General features: G+C 36.7%; 2 protein-coding genes across 6 annotated transcripts; one reads left to right on the forward strand and one right to left on the reverse strand.

The window, feature by feature from the left end:
* Positions 1–6,789: 6,789 nt before the first annotated feature.
* Positions 6,790–25,381, reverse strand: LOC104886596 (protein SUPPRESSOR OF PHYA-105 1). Of its 5 annotated transcripts, none has more exons than XM_057395530.1 (13): positions 25,073–25,377; positions 22,395–23,696; positions 22,201–22,304; positions 15,862–16,019; positions 12,635–13,436; positions 12,400–12,546; positions 12,002–12,319; positions 11,865–11,924; positions 10,421–11,428; positions 10,249–10,332; positions 9,363–9,544; positions 8,839–8,939; positions 6,790–8,759 (listed from the first exon to the last, which is right to left on the reverse strand). In XM_057395530.1, exons 2-9 carry the CDS (start codon positions 23,566–23,568, stop codon positions 11,237–11,239), a joined length of 2,955 nt encoding a protein of 984 aa, XP_057251513.1. In that variant the 5' UTR covers positions 23,569–23,696; positions 25,073–25,377; the 3' UTR covers positions 6,790–8,759; positions 8,839–8,939; positions 9,363–9,544; positions 10,249–10,332; positions 10,421–11,236. The 5 variants fall into 5 exon arrangements, with proteins under 5 accessions (XP_057251513.1, XP_019103441.1, XP_057251505.1 ...); XM_019247896.3 differs by having other exon boundaries at positions 6,790–7,464; positions 7,713–8,759; positions 22,201–23,696; positions 25,073–25,376; XM_057395522.1 differs by having other exon boundaries at positions 22,201–23,696; positions 25,073–25,376.
* On the forward strand, positions 7,121–9,354 carry LOC104890305 (uncharacterized). Its single transcript, XM_010675738.4, has one exon. It carries the CDS (start codon positions 7,121–7,123, stop codon positions 9,050–9,052), a length of 1,932 nt encoding a protein of 643 aa, XP_010674040.2. The 3' UTR covers positions 9,053–9,354.
* Positions 25,382–25,418: the final 37 nt, after the last annotated feature.

A 25,418-nucleotide genomic window follows, 5' to 3' on the forward strand; every position in this document is an offset into this window, starting at 1 on the left:
TGAATGAAACTCAAGTTGTTATGACCCTTTAAAATGCCTTATTGGGACATATTATGCACCTCTCCAATTCACCTCCAAATCAGCTTCGAAGACCAACATATGCTCGTCTTTAATCATGGAAGAGACTTCAAATAGTAACCTATGGCCCTAAGATGCATCTATGGGATATATTGTCCAGTTACCCAAAATATCCAAAAACATGTATTATAACCGTCAAATGTGGCCAATTATATATTTTTAAAAAAAACCAAATAATGTTTTTTTATTCGAGACCTTCACAAGGAGCTTAAGATGCCTTAAAATGGCTCTCAAGTGATTATGACCCTTTTCATCGCCTTAAAATGCCTTATGGAGCGTATTATGCATCTTTTGAATTTAACTCCAAAGGTCGTCATATGTTTGTTCTTACTTATTAGGCACAAATGTGATTCCAAATGATCTCCTATGACCATTAAAAATGTCGAAAGTTGTGTAATACAACTTTCAAATTTGGCTAATTCTAGCCTATCATTGGACTTTTGGTCAGACAATTTATATCGTCTAAGACCATGGTTCCTTGATTTTTTTTCTTTTAATCCATATGAGCCACGAAGGGAGTATAAAGTACAAAGAAGGAGAGGGAGATTTGAACCTATAAACTATCGTTCACAACACCTCAATCTTAACCACTAGGCTAATACATCTTTGATAGACCATTGTTCCTTGATGCTTCTGGATGACCAATTATACAAATCAATGTTTCTTCTCATACTAGATTGAATGATGAGAGAGACGGAGGGCTGACAACAAGGGACAATCATTCATTCCTAGTTCACTCTCTTTGTCCCTTTATACTTACTAATTGTCCCAAAAGAATGCTCCACTCTTCTATTTTTATTTATTTATTTAGTATGGATGTTATCATTTTACTCCCACATAAACAATACGTGTTCCCCTCATTTTACTTTTCCAGCAACTTCACAAAATCAAAATATGATAAGTTTAAGTTGTACAAGATCTACATGTCGCATAAGATAGAGGGAGTTTGCGAGATTAATAATGATCATGGATTCATGGGGACTTGATAGTTGATAGTATCCTAGCGCAGTCTTGTAAGTATATACAAGGGGAATAGAGAATGTGAGAACAGATTGTTGTATCCGACTAGTAGTGAAATAATATACTTCCTCTGTTTCACAACACTTACTTTATTTAGCATATTCACAATAATTAAAATCAATATTTAAATGGTAAAAAAAATTACTTTTATTACCAATATGCCACCAATAAGCAAGCCCTTATAAGAGCATACCCGGTATGGGAGGAGTTGTTCATACCGGGCAAAGCTGTAAATAAATGCTTATTTTCCCCCTTTTTTTTGGTTTTTTACTTATGACAAAAAGTGAGCATTATTAAGATCCAATTCATATACAACAAGATCTTAAACATATAATTCTAGATATGATGCATATACTACATAATCAAAGTTCATCTACTCTTATTATCATACTGTACAAGATATGATTTATATTGTAATCGATGTGATTCATATTAAAGGTGATATGAATTGTATGACACATGACCTGAAACAGAAGCCTAATTATACAAATTGAATTACATACAAGTTCACATACATACATACATACATACATAATCTCATTCACATTATAGTTGATATGATTCACATTATAGTTGATCTGATTATATTCAAAACTGACATTTATATAATAGGTGATCTGAATTCTCTCCTACATGATCTGAGTTGTCTAAATTGCCATTAAGTCAACTTTAATATTTGGTCCACTTTACTATTTTTGTCTTTTTATGTCAAATTACTTATATACCTCGGTATGGACGCATATCAGATATGCGCCCATACTTTCTCACCAATAAGCAAGAGGGGATCACTACCTATAGTTTCATCACTCTACTTTATTATGGTCCCAACTTTTTCTCTCCACATTACTTGATATGTGTGTACTTTCTCTATATTTCACTTATTATGAAGCGGAAGAAGTGTGCCATAGTAGTGATTTTACTTCTTATTTCACTCCGATAAACAAATTAGTTCAACTTTTGTTGCAAGAGGGGGCTTAAGTTCTTTTATTAGACCAATGGTAGAAAGAAGTAGATAGTCTCATATAGTCATGTCCAAATATAAAACACTAGTGACACTCTTTTACGGTTTCACTATTTAATTACTGATCACTATGACATATATATGCTGCATCCTATATGTATTTCTATGATTAGGGTTGTCGATTTGATTTTTAATTTGTATTTAAGTTAAGTGCTTTAGATATGTGAATATGTCTTCAGTATTCCTATTGCAAATTTGCAAGTCAATAAACAGTAACCGGTAAAACAAAATAGTTCACATAGATAATAGATTATATAGCACACATTCTACACATAGTAGTTGCATATTCATTTACCACTTCCACAATCTTCAAGCTACAGTAGGATCACACCCAATACATGTCAAGGGAATTCTACATATAATCACCAAAATGAGATCTAAAGAACCTCTCAAACACTTCAATGTATCATATGGATTACTACTACAAGGTACACATTAATTGATCATACATCATACTTCCTCCGATATATAATAAGTGAAACACTTCTCTAAAAAAGCTCTCACGTAAAATAGAGAAGTGTTTCACTTATTATGAAACGGAGGAAGTATATGAATAAAAACTAAATCTACCACAAGAAAGCTCCCATGGCAAACTTTCTCTTATGACCTAAATCACCAGAAATAGGCAATCCATACTGAGCAAGCAAGCAATCAAGCCTCCATTCAGGCATGTTTTCGTAGTCGGCACGAGTATACTTTGGATAGTGCACTGGCATTTGAAAGAGATTCACCTGCCATTGTTGCCCTCCTTGATGCCCATTTACACTACTACTAGTACTACTTATATGTTGTCTAGCTACTTGCTCCATTTCTTTCTTTGACACTCTTAAACCCTTTCTTCCTATATGGTTTACATGCATGTTATAATAAGGTCTAGTTTTTATAGGCAATATGTGTATGTATTTTGTGGACATTATGTTATGCAGCCCTACAATTAATTTCTTGTGGAGATACCAAGGCTTGTGATATTGATTTTGATGTCCAACTTTATTGCTACCCCCTTTGAGAAGTAATTTAATTTCCTACCTAACTTTTGAGTTTTGAGGAGTAACTAACATTTTGGTTCTTTTGATGAGCTTGTGGCCTTTTTTTGCAATTGTTTTTTTTTGAACTTTTCCTTAGCTAACTTTTTGAGGAGTAAATAATAAATATAATGTTTGGCGATGATATTTATTTTTATGTTTTTTCAAACATTGGTGAATGATGTTTAGAAGATAAAAGAATGAATCATCCAACTAAGGGCCCGTTCGTTATCGTTTTTTGTTTTCAGTTTTCAGTTTTTTTTTGAAAACTAAAAACCAAAAACAGGAAACTAGAAAAAGTGATTTTCACTTTTTAGTTGTCAGTTTTCAAAATCATCATGTTTTCAATAAGTTTGACTAATTTTTTATTCATTATAGAACATAAATTATATGACTTTGAAAATCAAAAAACCAAAAAACAGAAAACCACGGTAATACCGAACGGGTAAGTAACTTATTTTATTGATTTTTGACTATCTTATTCAAAATTGTTTGTGTTTTACACACAATCAGACGACAACTAACAATTATTTTAACTAAATATCTAATACTAACAAGTGATTCAATCAGATTATATATACAAACAATCGATACTATTCGTTAATTAATTTAGCCAGTGAGCTAGTCAAAAGTTGATAATGATCAACAACTAATTACCAAACAAGACCTCTATTATGAGAATATTTGATAAAGTATTATAGAAGAGCTAAAGTGCTAGACCATGGACGTGCAATTATTAATTAGTACTGTTAAAAAATGTTGTGGTGCTAAGATGATCAAAATACTGTAATGGTGGTTGAGTATGGTAGACAATTTGTCGCTTGTTATGATCACCAATGTATCAACTAGTACTACCTTAATTTTTTAAGCCATTTTAACTTGTAAATCGAGATATAACAAAGAGTGATTTCGCAAAGATAAAAACTGCATTGTTTTCCAAAAAAAAAATTGCATCATTAAAACAAAAAAACGCGGGACCATAATATGTCAAAAAAAAAATATGAGCAAATTTATGAGGCAACGGGTGAGTTGCTCAAACCAAGGAGATCAAAAGCAGTGCACCAGAAGTATGACAGACCACAATCTGAGTAAGTAATCTCACTAGTACTCCTTCTGTTTCAAAATATAAGACATTCACGTTTTACGAAAATTTAATTTGACCACAAATATCTCTCATAATATGATAAACAAAAATTATAAAAATTATGTCGTTGGATTCGTCTTGAAAAATACTATAATAACATTATTTTTTTAAATTTTTATCAACATAAATTGAGACTAATTAACGGTCAAAGTTCGACCTCGAACATCGTACATGTCTTTATATTTTGAAACAAACCTAGGATTTTAGTGTTGTGGACCTTTTGGTGTTAGTTATAACTTTATAACTTCAGGAGCAGTAATTTAAGATTAAAGGAATAAATCAATTTTTATTTAATTGTCTAATGAAAAGATAGATATATTTTTCATTTTTAAAAAAAATTGGGGAGTCAACTAACATCCCTTGTCTTAATAGTCTCCTAGTAACACAGTCCAGACTTTTTGGGCATATATATATATATATATATATATATATATATATATATAATATATATATATATTATATATATATATAGAGAGAGGGTTGGGTTCTAGTGATAACCCTCTTATGGTGAGAACCGTGAGAACCACTTAAAATGAACAAAAACTTCCTAAAATGAACAAAAAAAGTAACAAATGAGCAGAAACATAAAATAAACAGAAATATTAAGTTATCAAAAACGTAAAATGTACAAAAATATAAAAGAAGAAAAACGTAAAAAAAGCATAAAAAAGTTGAATGAGAAAAAAAAGTAAAATGAGCAAAACATAAAATGAGCAAAAACGTTGATAAATGAGCACAAGATTGTTAAATGAGCAAAACCATAAAATAAGTGAAACAAAAAATGAGCAAAAATGTTATGAAATGATCAAAATCTTCGTAAAATGAGGAAAAATGAGTGGTTCTCACGGTTCTCACCATAAGGGTGTTCTCATATGAACTTAAACCTATATATATATATATATATATATATATATATATATATATATATATATATATATATATATATATATATATATATATATATATATATATATATATATATATATATATATATTGACAGGAAGAAAAATAATTTCATTCATAAGAGATGGCCAAACGACACTTACAATCAATTCCTGAAAAATCGAAAAATTCCAACATAAGTATATAACATCTTAGAACTAGATACATCGCAGATTTGATAAAAAATAGCCTTAATAAAAAACTTCATCTGAAGCAATACAATATGTGAGTTCGTCCTGATTCGGCTTAACTTCCGCTGATGCATAGTCGTTTGGGTGAAAATACTTCCGTGGTCTCCTAGATTCTTACAGAGACTAGTGATTGTTACATCTTCCTTCTTCATTAGACGAACAAAAAAAGAAATGGAACATCCTAAAATAAATACCATCTTAATGATGGGATATACTTATTGGAAGCAATTAAAAAGGTTTTTGGGGCTTACCACCGGTACGAACACCAGTGGAAGCCCCTACAAAGATTCACAATTGAGACCAAAAAGAAAAGTGATGAAAAAACAAAGAGAAAGAAGAAAGAATGAAGGTATTCAAAAAAAAAAAAAAACCTAGCGACGGAGGCTAGGAAAAAACCCTCCCAAGGAGAAACCCTGAGAAAAACCCTCCCAAGGAAAAACCCTAGAGAGAAAAAAATTCTCCCAAGGAGAAACCCTAGAGAGAAAAAAAAATTGGGCCTATATTTTACCTGCCATACATGACGCAACTAATTATTTGGTCCGTCTAAAAATCCCGAGTTAAAAATAACATGGTACATCCGAGTGTCAGATAGAATTTGTGCAAGTGCGCAACAGATTAGCTAGAACCTTTTTTTTTTAATTTTTGAGTTTGAATTGGAAGGAGTATTGGGTTGAAATATATTATATATTGGAGATGAAAAGAAAGTGAAAGATTTAAGCCACAAAACTTGGTATGGGACCTTAAGGTTCCTACTTTAAGTGATAACCATCAGTCCACCTTCAATGATTTCCACATCAATTTCCATTATTGTATGCTCTTATTTCATATTTTTGTGCTTTTGTAGCTTACAATGTTTGCCTAGATACCTATATGTATTAAGAATTACTACTTCATATGAGTAACTCAAGACAGAGTGAGTATAAATTGTCAGTACGTTAAAATAAATTTAGATGAGATTATTTTAGTACGTTAATAAGACATCACTTAAGATTTTTTTAAAACATCTGAATGTTCCTTAAAAACTCCATATTTTGGGTTTGAATTGCAAGCTTTTGACATTTCTAACTTTGTCCCAATTTTTTTGTCACAGAAGATAAACAAATATGGTTCATAAATACACTTTAGAGAGGTATATGGAAATTATTTCCCACCATGTCTTTGGCTGAAATTCAGCAATGAAAGCAGCTCCAAGGATGAAAGAAGTTGGTGCATTTGCTAAAATTAGTAAAGAAGGGGTGATCCCATGAATTGGAAGAAAACAAAATTTGGTAAAAACCCAGAAAGAAATAGAGAGAAAAAGAACATTTACAATGAACTCAAATTAATTCAATTTCAACTTCAAAAATTGTTCTTGCATGAAACCCAGAAAGCTAGATAAAATTGAACAATATGGATCGATAATTTCTTGTTATTCTGGAAAGACAGTTGCAACATCAATTTATCCTGCATGTTTTACTTGACGTTTGTTAAAGATACAGGAAACTTCTGTACATGGTATTAAGCAGTTTTGGTTAATATTTTTGGATTTCTCCCAAAGCCAGCTTTACAGAAACAAAATCCTCAGAAGAACTCTACCCATAATTTAGCTCCCTCTACCCATAAGAACTCTAATGCAAGTTCTAATGCTGGCGCGAAGATCAAACAATTCACGAGCCTTCAGATGTCGTAAGAGCACGCCCCATTTTTTCAGAATCTCACAGGAATGGAGCAATTCCGGCAGGTTGGCGAAGTTCTCGGAGGTTTAAAGGCATTGATGGTATTCCAGCAGAATATTCAGATCAATCAAAGGCAATGCTGTTTTCTCCTTGATATTCTTACCTTGGCTTATGAGACAATTGCTGATGAAATGAGAATCAACTTAAAATTTGAAGAAAAGAACAGAAATTGGAGAGTTCTAGAACAACCCTTGCAGGAGCTCCACAAGATATTCCAGGAAACTGAGACATACGTTCGAAACTGCTTCGAAAACAAGGATTGGTGGGCCAAAGCCATAATTTTGTACCAAAATCGAGATTGTGTCGAATTCCATATTCATAACCTGTTTTCCTGCATTCCGATTGTGATTGAAGCAATTGAAACTGCAGCTCAGTTATCCAGTGGGGATGAGGATCAAATCAATAAAAGGAGACTCGTGTGGTCAAGGAAATACCAGAATGAATGGGTTGACCAGAAACTCTTCCAATGGAAATTCGGGAAACAATATTTGATTACAGCAGAAATATGTAATCGGACTGATGAAATATGGAAAGAAGATCGATGGATTTTACTAGATAAAATCCGGGGAAAAAGAATACCTGGATCAACAAAGTATGATCAACAATTAATGAATCTTCTTTTGAAGAACTTGGATGAGGCAGGGTTCTTGAATGAAAAGCTTTTACCAAGCTCAGTCTTGCAAACTTCAAAAGACTACCAAGTTAGAAAGAGGCTGGAGAATGGAGGGGAATACAAAGAAATCTCCTGGTTAGGCGAAACCTTTGTTCTTCGACACATCAAAGGGGATATTGAGTCTTTGATTCCCGAGATATCTCAACTATTATCCCTTTCCCACCCAAATATACTACAGTTTCTTTGTGGTTTCGTGGATGATGAAAAGAAAGAGTGTTTCTTGGTTACAGAGCAAATGAGCAGGAATCTCGGGATCCATGTTAAGGAATTTTATAACCCGAGGAAGCGACTTCCACTTTCGCTTCCTGTTGCAGTTGATGTAATGCTTCAGATTGCAAGAGGGATGGAGTATCTTCACTCGAAGAAAATATATCATGGGGATTTGAAACCGTCAAACATTCTTACTAAACCAAGAAACAATTCTTCAGAGGGGTTTGTTCATGTTAAGGTTACAAGATTTGGGTTATCAACACTGACGAGCAAGAATCAAAACCTAAGTGAAGAAGTTTCATACATCTGGCATTCCCCAGAAGTATTAACGGAGCAAGAGGAGTTAAAAGGTGTACCAGAGGCAAAGTACACAGAAAAATCTGATGTGTATAGCTTTGGTATGATATGTTTTGAGCTTCTGACAGGAAAAGTCCCTTTTGAAGATGCACATCTTCAAGGAGACAAGATGAGCAGAAACATTAGGGCCGGGGAAAGGCCACTTTTCCCGCATCATTGCCCGAAATATGTAACAAACTTAACTAGAAGATGTTGGCATTCTGACCCGGATCAACGTCCCACTTTCCCGTCCATTTGCCGGATACTCCGGTATATAAAACGGTTTCTTATGATGAACCCAGAGTACAGCCACCCAAATAATCCTGTTCCTCTCGTTGATTACTGTGATATCGAGTCAGGGTTTCTAAAGAGATTTCCTTCTTGGATAAACAGCGAACCATATCCTCCTGTTTCAGAAATCCCATTTCAGATATTTGCATATCGAGTCATGGAAAGGGAAAAATGTATATCATACATCAAAGATACCTCAGAATCTGGCAGTGAAGTAGCTTATACGTCTGGAGATGAGCACATGACGACAGCAAATGAGACTCTTATATCCGTCGTGGAAAAGAAGAATCCAAAACCTGATGAGTATACGAAAAGGAGGCTTTCATTAAATAATAGATCACTTGATGCAAGAGCAAATAAATATCCAGGTATGCATACACCAATTTACAATATGTTAATAGTGGTGTAACTATAATCACTCATATTTCTTTGAAGAAATACAAAAGAATAGTGTCATCTGAAGGTGGTGAATGGGTTAGTTGGACCGGGTCAGTTTGGTTTTAGATCATATTGGGGTCTATCGTCAATTAACATATCAACCAAACAATATTAGCCAAATGCTTCTACCGGGTCCGGTTGGTTCAGGTCATATTGATGTTGGGTTCATCCACTAGATTGGAGATTTTGTTGTGTATATAAACTAATGATAGCACTTCTGTGACAGTAGAACCTTAAAATTTTCTGTTGGCATCATGGAAAGAAAAGTAAAAAAATCTCACATATTGTATTTGGTATTGCAGGAACACCAAAAGGACGATCTCCAAGGCCACCTCAACTTCTACGCAGTTCACGTAGCATGCACTTAATACCCGATAACCACGCGCTTCTTGCGAGTCCACCACGGATCCGAAGGAAGTCTGGTCATGCATCAGACTCTGAGCTATCATAAGCTTTATGCAAACTACAGAACACATCCCAATTAGCGACTTCTAGTGTTGTAACACATTATAGTTTGGTTTTGTTCATCTCTCTTTTAGTTCTCATCGGTTGTTCATTTACTGTAAATATAGTATGAAAGTAAGCCATTTCTAAAATTTTAGCTCTTTATGCTGGAACAAGCACGGATTAGATAGGAAAAGAAGAGAGTAGTTCATGGTAGCATGACTGTTCATTAAGTTCAAAAAGCAGAAATGATATAATGTGATTCTGAATTCAGATAGATAATCGCACAATTTACTTTTTTATGTCAAGCGATAGAAGCAATGATTCAACCCTTGTCCAATTTCACCTTTGTGATCTTGCTTCAACAGTGGGCTTAAAAGTCCAGGGCACCTACTGGGACGTTCTTTATACAATCTTTTATAGTTTTTTCATAGAAAATTTCCATATGATTGACATTAGGACAGAGGTAACCTGCTAATCTTCCACCAGAAGATGTCCAAAAACTCGAAACTCAAAAACCCTTAAAGTTGCATCTAGGACAAGTCAGAAATAACATATGCGGATTATCTACTAAGAATCTAAAATACTATTAATAGCAGATAAACCTTGATAAAGTTGTTATTAAAAATAATTGCTATATGAATATATAAAATATATATATGAAGAAGAAGAAAACCCGGTGAATCTGTCCTCCCTATTTGGAAAAAACCAATCAATACATACCTATGCTAGGGCCCTATACAGGTCAGCATTGTGAGATGAGCAAGTAGAGCTGTAGTACACCATCTCATAACTTTTCCAAAACATCTGCTCATTCAAAGAAGAAGAATACTGAATTGGCATAAATTGAAATACCAAAATAATGTATTCTTACCAAGAAAGGGAAAATACATACCTAAGCTACAGCTACATGTAGGCCTGAAAACAGCAAAAGTAAGTAGCTGAACAATATAGAGCATCGTAAACCTTCTCAATATATCAACTCATCGTATATGCCATTGTTAATTGTTGCTTTCTAAGTGCTTTCTGAATCTAAGTTCACAACAAGTCCACCCCACCCCCACCCCGCTCCTAATCATGATCAATCTTCAATGGGTCTGCACAAACAGGCTTCCGAGGGAGGAGAGCCTGACGATATACAAATCTAGTGGGCAACAAAGAAAAGAGATGACCTTCCACATTGCTGGACATCAGAGAAGCTTTCTGGAGCAGATAGCTGAAGACAGAGCCCACAAAACACTCTTATCTAACGGAAAAGAGAAGACTTTAGAGAGATTTTCACTCCATCCATATACTCCCGATCTATCCTGTTCTTATCTGAGATGAAAGGATCATAGATGGATCACCATAAAGGAAACTTAAATCAAGAACACTTCTTTTGTCTCCTTTGAGCCACCAGAACAGTAAAACTTCTCCATTTCACTTGTCTCCAGTGACAAGTCTTTCATCCGATGGAAGATCACTCACTCTGTAATAGCATCCAAACCTAAAGGAAATCAATCTCTATCCCCTAACTCCTCTGCACAAATTCCTTTCAATAATTGTGACCTTTATGAGTCTCTTCCATTGATTGTCTAATAGATCTTGCTTCTCTAGGTCCTCTTGATTTGTTTGCTGCTGCTTATTCAATATTTATCCACCATTGACTAGCAGTAATCATACTCGATAGGGGATTGGCACTGATGACGAATTTGTTTTCTTTAGAAGTTGATCATACCAGCTGTAATAACCTTACGCTTCCGCTTGAGTTAGCAGCAAGGACAGTGTTCGATTTGCTTCTCCAACAGACGCTTGATACAAAAAGTCCATCATCCTCCTTGATGTCATGAAGAGAAGTTGGATAAATTGAACTAAGTTTGCAAGAGGTGATTGGCATTGGCAGGGATCTGTAGTAAGTAAAAACCTGCAACAAAAAAGAGACATTGAGGTACTATGCTGCTGGCAGACTAAAACAGCATTAGTTCGAAAAAGGAAACATAATGCACAAAGTTCCAAGAGACATCCATCTATTATAAAGCTCCTAAATTTTCCAACTGAAAGTAAATAAACAGTCCAGAGACAGCATTGGGCTGGTAAAGACGTTGCAAGGAAACTGACGTAGGATATGAGAAAGTCCATATTCTTGGAATGTATAATTATTTTCTCACATAATCTAGATAAATTAAGAAGGGTAAATACAACGGGATAATAAAAGTCTTCCGTTTCTCATTCAAAGTCATCCCTATGCATTAAGTACATTCATAAAAGTCACCTCATAACATACAGTCCCACATTAAGATATTATATATAATCAAAGATTAATGACATTAATCAGTACCATATATCTCAGACTAGCATACCTCGTTGCTTTCTGAACCACATGCTATGTATCCATCCGAAACAGACAAACCTACAAAATGCTGAAAAGACAGAATATAAATGAAGGAGAAGTGAGTGAGTTGATCCAAAATGATCTAGAAAGGATATGGAAGCAAACCTTCTTATTAGTATGACCACTAAAGGTTAAATGACAAGCATCTGAGGACACCCCAGATAAGCTTGTTTTGCTAAGATCCCAGAGCTTCAATGTATTGTCTGTTGAAGCAGAGACAAGTGTTTCAGAATCTATAAATTTGACATAGCTAACAGTCTTCTCATGACCAGCCAATGTACACCAAGGGATTCTCATGTGCCGAAGATCATAACCATAAATCTTATGGTCAGCAGAACCAAACATCAAAAGATGAGAAGAGTAAGGGGAGAACTGTACGCAGCACACGTTGGCAGGACTCCAGATGGTACACGTCGATCTCTTCTGCATAAAAATACTGATTATCAACATTTTGTAGGCTCTTAGATATAGCATAACCATACAAAGAAATTTAGAGGCAATACTTCATTAGTGCACCAGAGTTTCACAGAGCAATCATCACTTCCACTGGCGAACTTTGTTGGATCAACTCGAGAGAAGTCAATTGACCAAGCCCTTTTCTGATGTTCTATGTGTTGAGAATAAGCCACCCCAGTGCTTGCATCCCACACCTAAATTTGATTTCAAAGAAATTAAGCCTCATGTGATGTTTATTAGCTTTAATTAGTATATTTGCACTGTTATAAAATAAATAACCACCTGGACAACACCATCATAGTCAGTTGAAGCCAAATAGTTCCTGATGTAGCTGTTCCATGAAATAGAGCTAAGCTTGGATTTATTTCCCATCTCAATCACAGGATAATGGATATCAATAGTGTCATTTACGAGAGCTGAATACTCAAATATCTTTATTTTTTTGGAAGCTCCAGCAACAGCAATGTATTCTTCTTCACGATCAAAGCTCAGAGAGCATATAACATTGGCCGAGTTCAGAAGATCAGCGTTCCTTAAAGTTCCACGCAGCTCAAATTTGCTATAGCAAGTAAATTTGCACAGACCTTCAAAAAAAGCATCCAGCCCACTAGCAGATTTCTGGTTTTTGCTTAACATTTCGTTCTGCTTTTGCACCTGAGACCAAGTTTCCCTCTGCTTCAGCAAGTCCCTATCAGCACGACCAGCGCCAGTTGTTACAGTACTTTGGCTTCGTAGTGAAAAGTAAGCCTTTTCAAGCTGTGAGATATCGTTTCTTAATCTATCCTCATTAGTACCCGATCTAGCAATCGACTTAATAAAATCTTCAAGATTGTAGTCCCTTTTTGCATGAAGCGGGCATGCTTTAAGGGATGGCTTCCCTAGTAAATTTTTTATATCAGCTTCCATGCATCTAATTTCCTCAACTAACTTCATTGCATGGTCTTGCTTCTTCTCTTTCAAAGAAACTAGAAAATGCAGCAGAAGCTCTGACTCAGCCATACCAACATCATCAGTAAACACTGCCAACTCATCACTTGATTTTAACTCTTGGGCTTCGCATAAAAGGTCAGAAAGAAGGACTTCTCTGTTACAAAAGTCAATTACTAGTCAGTATTATGTACATATTCATACTATATATACAGCAAAAGTGTCAAAATCCTTGTGAATAATACGCAAAGACAAATTACATCAATTCCAATTTCCAACCAATCAAAAAAGCACATGCATCAAAAAGTACTTCTCTATTGCTCCTTTCAAGTTCCCCCCTAGCACTAGTCCTTGTGTATGAAAGTTGACATCCCTCAACGTACTTTACTCAGCTTGAGAAGCAAAATGTCTTTTCCCTTGAGCATTTATTTCTCTATTCCAACAAAAGAACTGTATGCTCATATATGGAACTCGTGCAGCTAAATAGCCCAGCTGCCCAGGGGATAGGAACAGGAACCTATTTGAAGCTCTATCTTCCACGTAAATGAATAGGAAAAAACAGAGAGGAAAATGATACACATAATTGTTGAATTTTGAAGGCTAATACACGCTTTTAGGACTATCCAGGGGGGCAGATGGGAGACTATTTGAAACCATACCCATGCATATGAACGGGCATAGTTGCTTTTGGAGCTACTTCGAGATTGATTTGGAATATTCAAAAGAGATTGTAGAAGGCATTTTAATTTTTAGGGTCCCAATCACCCTGGGGCCACTCCAAGGCATACCAAATCCCTCGGAAATGTCCCTCATAAAAAAAACATCATTGGGTTCGAAAAAGTCTAGACATGGCGTCCATATAGCCAAATTTAAAGGCTTTAACTTACGCTTCCAGACAATCCTAGGGCACAGGCAGCATGAGATGCACTAAAAAGGCCCGTTTGGTAGTCGTTAATAAGTTGCGGTAATGAGACTGAATTTTAAGTGTAATTTTATTAGGGAAACACCCTTAAAATCTCCATGGGGAGGCATTTTTTCTGCATGGGCAAGCAATCTCACCCCTAAACTTGTGTTTTTGTCTTCAAGGGGAAGCAATTTTCATTACCACTCATTACCACCTACAAGGTGGTATTGGATGGGAATGAAAATTCAAGAAGGAAAGTGGACACTTTAGGATAAATTAACATTACCATGGGAATGGACAATGATATTTTTCACAAATTTACACACAAATTCATTTCCATTACCACCATTAATGACCAACTACCAAACGCGCCGTAAGGGTCATAGGAAATGATTTGAAAGCATAGATGGCCTAAAACAGATATGGTAGCCTTTGATGTTGTTTTAGGGTTAAACTAGGAATATATATTATAAGCTATAATAGGCGATCTAAGACAATGTAGAGGTCTCAACTCTCAACCACCCCAGAATGTTTGAGACCTATAGGGAGGTCCGTAATAATATACATCACTGAGTCCACAAATTTCCAAAATCAACCCAAAATAGCCAAATTTGAAGACTATAATACACGCTTTTGAGACCTTTTCGGAATCCGAGCAATAAAACTCATGGGAGGCATCCTAGGGTCATAGGAGATTATTTAAAAGCATATCCATGAGTTGTATTGAGCATATGGTAGGGAAATGAAGGACTTTGAAGCCATTTTGGGGTTATACTGGCAATATATAAAACAAGAAGTAGAAGACATTCTACGTCAATGTAGAGACTCGCAAGTCGCAACCACCCACATTATAGCTAATTGCCGATTGCTTACAATAATTATTTTTTTGCTGAAATGGTCAAAGATGTGAATCGAAGCACGTGAAAAGACAAATGTAACCAACTCAAAGGAACAGAGGGAAAATGTATGAGAGAGTATGGAAGGGAAAGCATCCTTTATAGAAAAAAAATGATAATCCCTCCATCCAGATATATTATACCATTATCATTATAGTACTCCCTCCATCCACAAATGAATAGTCTTACCACAAATGTGTAAGTAAAAACTGAAATTAGATAATGTTACATTACTTAAATACCTCCTCCACTTCTAAATAGATGCTACACTTTCTTGAATTAGACATGTCAAAAATTGTACTACATACTACTTTTGGATCAAACATGTATGTAGAAGTCTATCCTTTATTTTATACCAGAGTATTGTGGTGAGGACCCTTCTTTTTTTTGGTTTAAGGGATTAGCTTCACTCATTATGGTCTCCTTCTTTCTCCATCAATTTTATATAGGGTGCCCTCTCCCTATGTAGCACTTTAATAATAACATACAATAAAAAACCTACAAACTCATAAAGTATTTAAGATGAAACTAGCAATGTTCTTTTTACATTATAGCTAAGCGTGAATCTTGATATTTCTCGTCAATGTTGGCGATTTGACTACTAAAGTCTTGGCCTACTATGAGACAAAGGTAGTACAAGATATAGATGCAAATTCTCGTTTTAAGTTCGGTAGCATAAAAAGGACACCGGACTGCAATCAAGAATTGAAAAATCACAATTCCAAGTTAACATTCTAAAAACAAAAACAGATTTAGTACATGAGGTTTACATGACAAGGTACCTGATTGTTGGACGAGATGCTGGGTGAGGATGGATAAGCCACAGGCAAAATCCAGCTTCCTTTGGGCTTTCAGACAAAAATAATGGTGGCAGTATCCGATGGTGCATGTCAAACATCGCAGCAGAATGTGTCTCCAATGAATCAAAAGAGCAGACCAACTGTTGAGAGAGAGGAAATACAATAAGGAATCAGAACAAAAATAAATTTTGATATAGATTCAATGGGAAATGCTATGGTAAATATCTTTTCTCCTAGCTAAATGCTTCTGCCAAAGAAGCTTACAAAAATGCACGCAGAGGTTCTCCTGTATTTTTTTCCTTTTCTTGTGGGTGACTGATGTGATTCCGTGGATGGTTCGAACTCTTTTTGTGATTTTATGAATTTATGTACGAAAACAATAACAATAAAAAGATAGGCTCTATATGTTCCCTCAAGAACTAGAGGATCTCTACCTAACCTCGATTAGGAGATGCACATAAACCACGATCTATGTGTTCTTGGTACGACGACCAAAATCAATGCAAACATGCACTTGACAAACTTTTACTCAAAGCAAACAACCAAAACTAAAACTTTATTAATGAAACTCGTGTACTTATATATACACGCCTAACACACCCTAAATCTTATCACCTTAATACTAATAAGATAAACACAAGCTAAAAAGATAAACACTAAAAATCTAGCACACGCCTAAGTAAAATCCGAACCAACTTAGGATAAGAATTACCATATCTTATCTTATTTGGACTCCTAACTTGACTCAATGAAAAAGGAATTAGACTCCTAAATATAATAGGAGTCCTTTTATCATCACACAACTGAAATTAAACGCCTAATAAATAATTAAATTACATAGAATCCTAACATAACTAGGACACTACGTACGAATCCTAACAGAACTAGGACTCTGGCACAGTCTCGCTCAGTGGTTGGCACTGTCTGGCCAACAGTGACCTACGTTTTCGAACTTGATGCTCTCATATGCATCATACTCTCCCTCTTGAAAACAATCCTTGTCCTCAAGGGTCTTCTAAGCATGGAACCAAGTCACTTGACTGCAATTATGGATGGCAATATCCAGTGGATATCCAATAACCCGCTCCATCCTGTTTAAATAAAAGGGTGAAAAATCGTAATAAACGGTATGAAGACCGGGTGACGGGTGAACCGGGTGACGGGTCCGGGTAGGATGCGGGTGACCATTTCTCACCCATCACCCGGTTAAGCACCCGACCCATTATCCATCCGTTTAATTTTTTTATAATAAATTTTAAATTCTTGTTCAAATTCTCGCCAACAAATTATAAAACACTTTTTGTTGAAGTATTATGAATGATTGAATGTTTAATTCATTGTTCAAACTCGTATGTTGAAACTCGTATTGTTGAAGTATTGTTGTCGAGACTTTATTATTGTGAAGACGACTTCCTAAAACTTGTATGGTGCGACGTCACCTTTTCTTTATGCTAAAAACATCGGTGTATTTTTTTATGATTTCGAAAAGTGTAGGTGGAAGTTGGGTACATTATTTTTTTAATACTTATAATCTAAATTTGATATTTAGATTTTTCACCCGTTAATCACCCGACCCACCCGAATCACCCGGTTGTGATGGATGGATGGATATCGGGTGATGAGTAAAGCGGGTGACGGATGGATGGATGAGAGTCAATCTAACCGGGTGATGGATGCGGGTGATGGCTCATCCGACCCAAATCCCACCCGTTGCCATCCCTAACTGCAATGTGGCACAAATCCCGTGTCCCAACAACACCTTGTACGTATCATAGCCCAACTTCTTCACCACGGGGAATGGCCCTTCGTCCATAGGCTCGCCATACTTATGGTTTACGTGAAGTTTTTGTGCTGCCAAGGACAACCACACATAATCTCCCTCGTCAAAACCTGGATCATGGCGCAAGTGAAGCAGTTTTGCGCGCCTTTCCTTGTTGCTAGCCACCTCTAGTACTTCCTCCCTACAAGAACTCAAGCACACATGAGGCTTATTTACGCCAGCCACACTCGAAAGTTCCCGCGATGCACTAGCACTAGGACTATCCGTAGGCATCACCACACTCTTTGGAGGCAAAGGTTTCAATCCTATCCTCTCCCCATCCTTCAAAACTGAATAGATATTGTCCCTCCCATGATGTATGACGCTTCTATCCGATTGCCATGGACGCCCCAACAATAATGAACAAGCAGTCATCGGCACCATGTCACACCATAGCTTGTCCATGTAGCCACCAATTCGAAAAGAAATAAGAGCTCTTTTCTTTACCCACACGCCACTCTTCTCATCCAACCAACTCAGTTTATAAGGCCTAGGATGGTCTTGTGTAGGTAATTTCGCTTCTTCCACCATAGATAAGGCACACATATTAGCACACGAACCACTATCCACAATGACGGAAAATAGCTTACCATTGACGAGGCACCTGGTTTGAAACAAGTTTTGCCTTTGCTCATGCTCGTCAGTTTGTTGTGGAGTAGCCATCAAAGCCTGACGCAAGATCAAGCTCTTAGGGATATCTTCAGCTTCAAACATTGGAGTTCCTTGCCAAAATCCCTCGTCCACAGCATCCTCCAATTCGTCCTTCTCCCTCTCGAACCCAATAGCCGCCATGAGGGCTTGGTGATCCTTGATGGAAACTAAGACTCTATTGGGACATTCTCGTTGCAAATGACCAAAGCCCTTACACTTGAAACACATCTTCTCCTTCATAGTTTGCTGCCCTTGCGTCAAAGTTGGAGCCTTCTTTGAGCCTTGAGTGCCGAAGTTAGATGCACCAACCTCCTCACTACTAGCCCTAGACGCAACGTCCCCCACCTTTGTGCTCTCCACCCTTGGCGCCACTACTCCACTTCCCTCTCTAGACTTAGGTTCTTGCTGCCTTTCAACCTTCTTTGCCAACAAGCATAAGTCATCAAATGTATCATATGGATGGAGTTCCACCAAATCAGCAATCTTCTTCTTGAGCCCAATTAGAAACTTGGCGGATTTTTGCTCATCCTCATCCTTGCAATCACACGCAAGCCATAGCCTTTCAAACTCCGAAATATAGGACTCCACACTCAATTGATTTTGCTGTAAAGAGTTCAACTTGATGAAGAGATCCTGCTTATAAGTCCTAGGTACAAAGCGTTTCCTCATCTTTGCACGCAAATCGGTCCAAGTGACTAACTCCTCCTTCCCTTCCCTTCTACGCCGATTTTGATAACTATCAAGCCAATCACTAGCATATTCCGTCAACCTCAATATAGCATGATCAAAACGCTTGTAGTCCCCCATGTTCTTATGATCAAATAGGCGAGTCATACGCCTCTCCCAATTCAAAAACGAATCAGGGCCTTTTAGTCCATTAAACTCCGGAAGACCTCCAAGTTTGATGCCCTCTTCTCTTGGGGAACGTGACTCATCTCCTTTCTTATTCTTAAACACCTCTAATGTCAATTGAGCGAGCGTTTCTTGCAAGTTTTCGTTCTACTTGATCAGTTTCTCCAAAATAACATCCCTCGGTGGATCCGTTCCACTGTCTCCCATGATAACCTCCGATTGTTTGGCTAGCTGTGACTTCGTTACTGATCGGAACAGGCTGAAATTTTGACACAACGTAGCCCTGTATGTTAGCTTTCCACATAACCAAAAATCGCACAATTTGACCCCCGTACGCGCCCTCACGCGCCGTCGCAATGCACGCTGCTCTGATACCACTTGATGTGATTCCGTGGATAGTTCGAACTCTTTTTGTGATTTTTATGAATTTATGTACGAAAACAATAACAATAAAAAGATAGGCTCTATATGTTCCCTCAAGAACTAGAGGATCTCTACCTAACCTCGATTAGGAGATGCACATAAACCACGATCTATGTGTTCTTGGTACGACGACCAAAATCAATGCAAACATGCACTTGACAAACTTTTACTCAAAGCAAACAACCAAAACTAAAACTTTATTAATGAAACTCGTGTACTTATATATACACGCCTAACACACCCTAAATCTTATCACCTTAATACTAATAAGATAAACACAAGCTAAAAAGATAAACACTAAAAATCTAGCACACGCCTAAGTAAAATCCGAACCAACTTAGGATAAGAATTAATATATCTTATCTTATTTGAACTCCTAACTTGACTCAATGAAAAAGGAATTAGACTCCTAAATATAATAGGATTCCTTTATCATCCCACAACTGAAATTAAACGCCTAATAAATAATTAAATTTCATAGAATCCTAACATAACTAGGACACTACGAACGAATCCTAACAGAACTAGGACTCTGGCACAGTCTCGCTCAGTGGTTGGCACTGTCTGGCCAACAGTGACCTACTTTTTCGAACTTGATGCTCTCATATGCATGACTGTGACAAGCACTTCATGAGGCAAGGGAAAGTACTCCATACTATCCTCACTCTGGTTTGATTTATCGAGGACCTATATAAATCATAATTAAGCAACTGTGCCGCGACAACCAATGTCGTCTTGTCTTATGAGCTAACGGATATCGCATTCGAGATCGCGAAAATGCCTGCACCCGAATACTTCTGCCTTTTCCTTGGTGGACCACAGACCCAAATGAGGACAAGTGGATGACATTGCCTTCTCTCTCTCTCTCTCTTTTTCTTTTTTTGGGGGGGGGGGGAGGCTAAAATCAATTTCTAGGAGCTTCCTATAAGCAACATATAGGAAAATTTAGGTTGCATAAACAGTGTAGGTTGCATAAACACTGTAGGAACACAATATGCTCATCTTTTATCATCAATTCTTGGTAATAATCCACAAGCTTTAACTACAAGATAAACCTCCAGGCCAAATATGAGAAAGCATTGATATTTCACTACACAAGGTAACAAGTCCAAAGGGCTTATTAATTATGCTATGAATTAACATAGCTTGGACACCATTAATGGGAGAAATTAAGAAGAAGATGAGTATTTGATTGATAAACTGGAAATACAGCAATCGCAGAGGATATTCAAGCTTTCGAGAAGCTTGATTCTCCCCAATTGAACACTTATAAGCTCACTCAATCTCATTAATTGTCCACATGTTTTCCCTCTCGAATCTGCCTTATTTGCAGAGTTTCTACCCTAACAAGGTATCTCCTTAACTATCTTCTTCTTCAAGCTACTATTAATATAAAGCTATTTCCTAAAATACCCCTCTCCCTTATATTAGTTCATTGCAAATTATACTACATACCATCCAAAATAAGAAAAATAATTCAGTGATAGTGATGATTATAGTGTGAACATAATTAAAGAATCCAAAGTTAGATACACCTAAATCCATGCACCATTGAATTGCCATAATTCCGTTCTAGGGCATCAAACACAAGGCTCATATAGAGTTTAATACACCCAAATAAAGCTAGAAAAAGTACACACCACCAACAACAACAACACTGACCCATATAATTATGTTGGTCTAATAGACATCCTATGTAGTTTTCCTTTACTTAGAGGAACACTTCAACCACACAAAATATCCAAATTGCTCCTCTCCATTTGAGTTGGTCAGTATATCCATTTCTCAATAAAATCAACCCAATATAATCTAATAGATCTCTTATCGGCAACCCCGTACCATCCAATAATACAATTACATCGTCGAGTCTCGACTCCCTCTCATTACTAAAACTGCATTCCATGTACTCAATTTTGCTCCAACATAACCTAAATCGACGAGATTTTAACATTTTCCGCCATTTCTCCGATTCAGAATAAATTCCATCTCTAGTATCTTTCACCAATATAACATCACAAATAACATACAACACGGTACCTCATCCTGGATAGGCCCTGTTAGTTACTTTATTATTGTTGCGAAGAGGAAGTGACTTAATGTAGATCTATGTTAGTTTATTTATAACTGTTGCGAAAAGGAAAGGACTTCATTACGATATTTGGAGTACTCCTATCATAATAGGGAGATATCGCAAGAGAAATTGAAACAAAATGTGTTATCTGACCATGGTAATAATGTACTAGAGGCAAGACAAAAACTGTATAAACTAGATTTTGCAAAACCACACTGCATAAATCAATAGTTATTGCTAAGAAATGGAATTAGTGTCATAGCAAAGCACCTAGACTGAGTAAGACCACTAGAAAAAAGATCTAGTGACTTACCACATTTGGTACAGAAAAAGGAAAAATAAAGTGGTAGTTCGATATTTGGCTTCACCTTATTTACACTAACAGACATATATAGAAAAGATAACACAGAAATGCTCTCTGGACAGCAATTACACAAATAACATTAAGGGCATGACACATGCAAATAAAAAGTTGAATGAAACATTAGTCACTGTGTTCACTCACCTCAAAAAGCAGCAGTCCAAGACAATAAATATTAGATGAAAATTTGCAGGCCTTCTCATCAAGCTCCTCGGGACAAGCATACCACATTTCCTCCAGCTTAATATCTGTCAGACGAGACTTCTCCAATTTATTAGCCTGATAGCTTTCCGTGCTCAAAGCCATGTTCTCAGAATTATAAGAGCCAGAAGAGCTACCTATATCATTTTCAGTATCTCGAACTGCATTATTCCTAACTTCAGTTAGAAAGGTGGCGGACAATGAATGATTCGCGGACAATGAATGATTCTGGACTTCCATGTCTTTCATGAGTTTCTGCTGCTTCATGTCAGAGAAACAAAAGGCATTAATATCTTCTTGTGGAGGCCTTTTCTTACATCCAGCCAAATACTGTGGAACATGCAAGTCAATCTGGGTTGATGAACCAATGTACTTCAACTTGTTTGATGGCATTATAATAATATACGATGGCCGTAATTGTTGCAAAACAACACCTTGCGAATGTGTCGAACTTACAAGCTCAGCGATTTGCCTGAAAATATTAAGGCTCTCAACTTTGTTCTTCACACGCCCAGGCTTGAGCCATTCTCTCAAGTTGACTCCAGCATGGTTTACAATTTCACTGCTGCAATGTTGCATATGAACATCAGAACTCATGCCTGCAGTAGTTAAAATCCTTCCATTACTCTCCAAATTACCACCACTATCCATGTTTGTCTTGTGAATCTTATCTCCTAATTCATGGATGACCCCTTTACCCTTTGTGTTTTTTTTCCCAAAAAAATGAGAGAAACTTGATGTGGATAACATTCTCAACCTCGCATCCTGAGGAAGCAATGCACTTTCCGGATTGAGATTCTTTCCCTGCATCGCATCAACACACAATTTTCTTGTCTCATCAACATTTTTGGTCTTCACACACCTCATATTCCATGCATCAATATCACTTCTCCTGGAATTCTCTCTATTGCTAACTATAAGCTTATCCTTAGCTCTTGAGAGTGGATCTCCTGTAGAACCTGTATGCTTAGGGCCACCAACCATCTGATACAAGTGTGGCCACTGCCCCTTTCTTAAATTCACATCTTTACTACATGAATATTTGGCTACATCTAAGACATGGTCAGTGAATGTTTCAAATTTCAAATTCTTGACCACATGGCCTGTTTGCTCAGTTGACAGTGAAATGGCACAAGGCGCCTCCAAACCTGAGAGTGTTATCCCACATTGCTCTGAACTATTGCTTTCTACTGTATCTGTACAATTTTGATCTGAAGTCCCCTGCAATTGACCTCCAACTGAACCATAAATGACTGGCGGAGCCAACACGGGGAAATCCTCCTGCTTCAGTGGCAAGTCTGAACTGTCCATCTTAATCTCTCCTATATCATTAGCAGCCACTTACTCCATAGTGCCAATAGAACAGTTTCGTCAACTTAGTTGTCATGGTTTACACCTCAATGTTACAACAGTTCCGTCAGAAAAGACTAGAGCATTCTCTGAAAAACAAATAGATTATAATCAATAGATTGATCAATATATATCTATTTTATTAAAGGCTCTTAAAGTTCCAGAAGTCATAATTAGTCAATCATAGATTGAACCCATTTAGTTCTCCATTGGAAAAGCATAGGTTTGGCAGCATAAAACCCATCTTACGAGGGTATTTGACAACTTGCTCACTCTACCTCCTTCCGAAGGAAATATGACTAAAACCATCATACCATATGATGCCATCAGCCCATCACAAGTGCAATAGTAAGAAGGTCATAGTTAGGGTACATAAAAACTATCCTAGAAGGGTATTTGCCAACTCTCACACTCCTCATCCACTGAAGGAACTATGACTTTGACCATCATACCATATCATACTATTGCTTGTGTATTCACAAGAAGTTTCCCCTAAAGCCACCATTAGGAAAGCAAAGATAAGCCACTTAAAACCTAGCTCAGGAAGGTATATGGCAGCTCTCTCACTCCACCACTCTCTAAATAAATTATAACTAAGACCATCATACCATGTACTCCCTCCATCCCACAAAGACCTGCCCTCGTTCCATTTTAGTTCTTCCATAAAGCTCTTCCCCATTTTGTTCTATTATATTTTGGGCAACCTTTTTCACTTCCCTTCCCGCCCTTACCCCACCACATGGGTCCAATTGGGGCATCAAATGATGCTCGTGTTTCTCCTACCTCCGAGCTCAGATAGAGGACCCCGCTTTCTATCAACAGTCTCCTTTCCTTGGTTTGTATCTAATTTAACAAGGAAGGTCTTTTGGGAACGGAGGGAGTACCATAACATTAACCATGCAATTGCAAGAAGGTAGTTCCCATTACTCCCAACACTTCAAAAGCATAAAATTAAGAGAAACAAAGGCATGAAGAAAGAAAATAAGAGATAGACAATCCATAGAAAGCCTTCCCTAACAAATGCTTCTCAATATTCCAATCCAGACCATTATAATAACCCTAACTTAAAGATTTTTTTTCTAAAAGGTACAAGGAGGAAATTACCCAAACCAAAAGATTTGGCCAATAGTAACTTACTCCAATCCTGATTCTAAAGCAACAAAAACAAACTACACCAAGAATATTTCATATCACAACACAGCTTCCCAAGTAAATGCTCCTCAAAACTCCAATTCAAAGCACAGTCAACATAAACACCCTATCTTCAATTCACATAATCAAATGCATTAGCCATACAACACCAAATTACATCATCCAAAAACAAAATCACAACTACCCACAAAAAAAAGGGGGGAAAAACAGACCCAATTAGAAGAAAAAAACATCAATCTACACACAAACAGAAGAAAAAGTAGCAAAAAAAAACCCCATAATATTAGTAGAAACCACAGATCAAAATTCATACCAGAAGCAAGAATATTCACTTAATTAAGCTGTGATCTTATATGGGAAATGTTGCTTGTTGATATTTTTATCACCTCCACAAAAATATTGGGGAAAAATAAAGTTGCCATCTTTGAACTGAGAAGAGTGCTTAAAACTTTTAAAGATACTATCTTTTTTCGAGGGGCGGCAATCCATATCGAGATTCGCATGCCAACACCGAAGTTTCTTGGCCACAAAAAAATGGGAATTTGGTGTTGAAAATAAATGCTAAAAGAATTATACTTTGACAGACTATATAATTTTTGTGTTGGATGACATAATTGGGGATGTCAAAATCTTACAGTCATTCATGTCCCAATAAGGTG

This window comes from Beta vulgaris, chromosome 1, assembly GCF_026745355.1.
Source record: "Beta vulgaris subsp. vulgaris cultivar EL10 chromosome 1, EL10.2, whole genome shotgun sequence".
NCBI classification, from domain to species: domain Eukaryota; kingdom Viridiplantae; phylum Streptophyta; class Magnoliopsida; order Caryophyllales; family Amaranthaceae; genus Beta; species Beta vulgaris.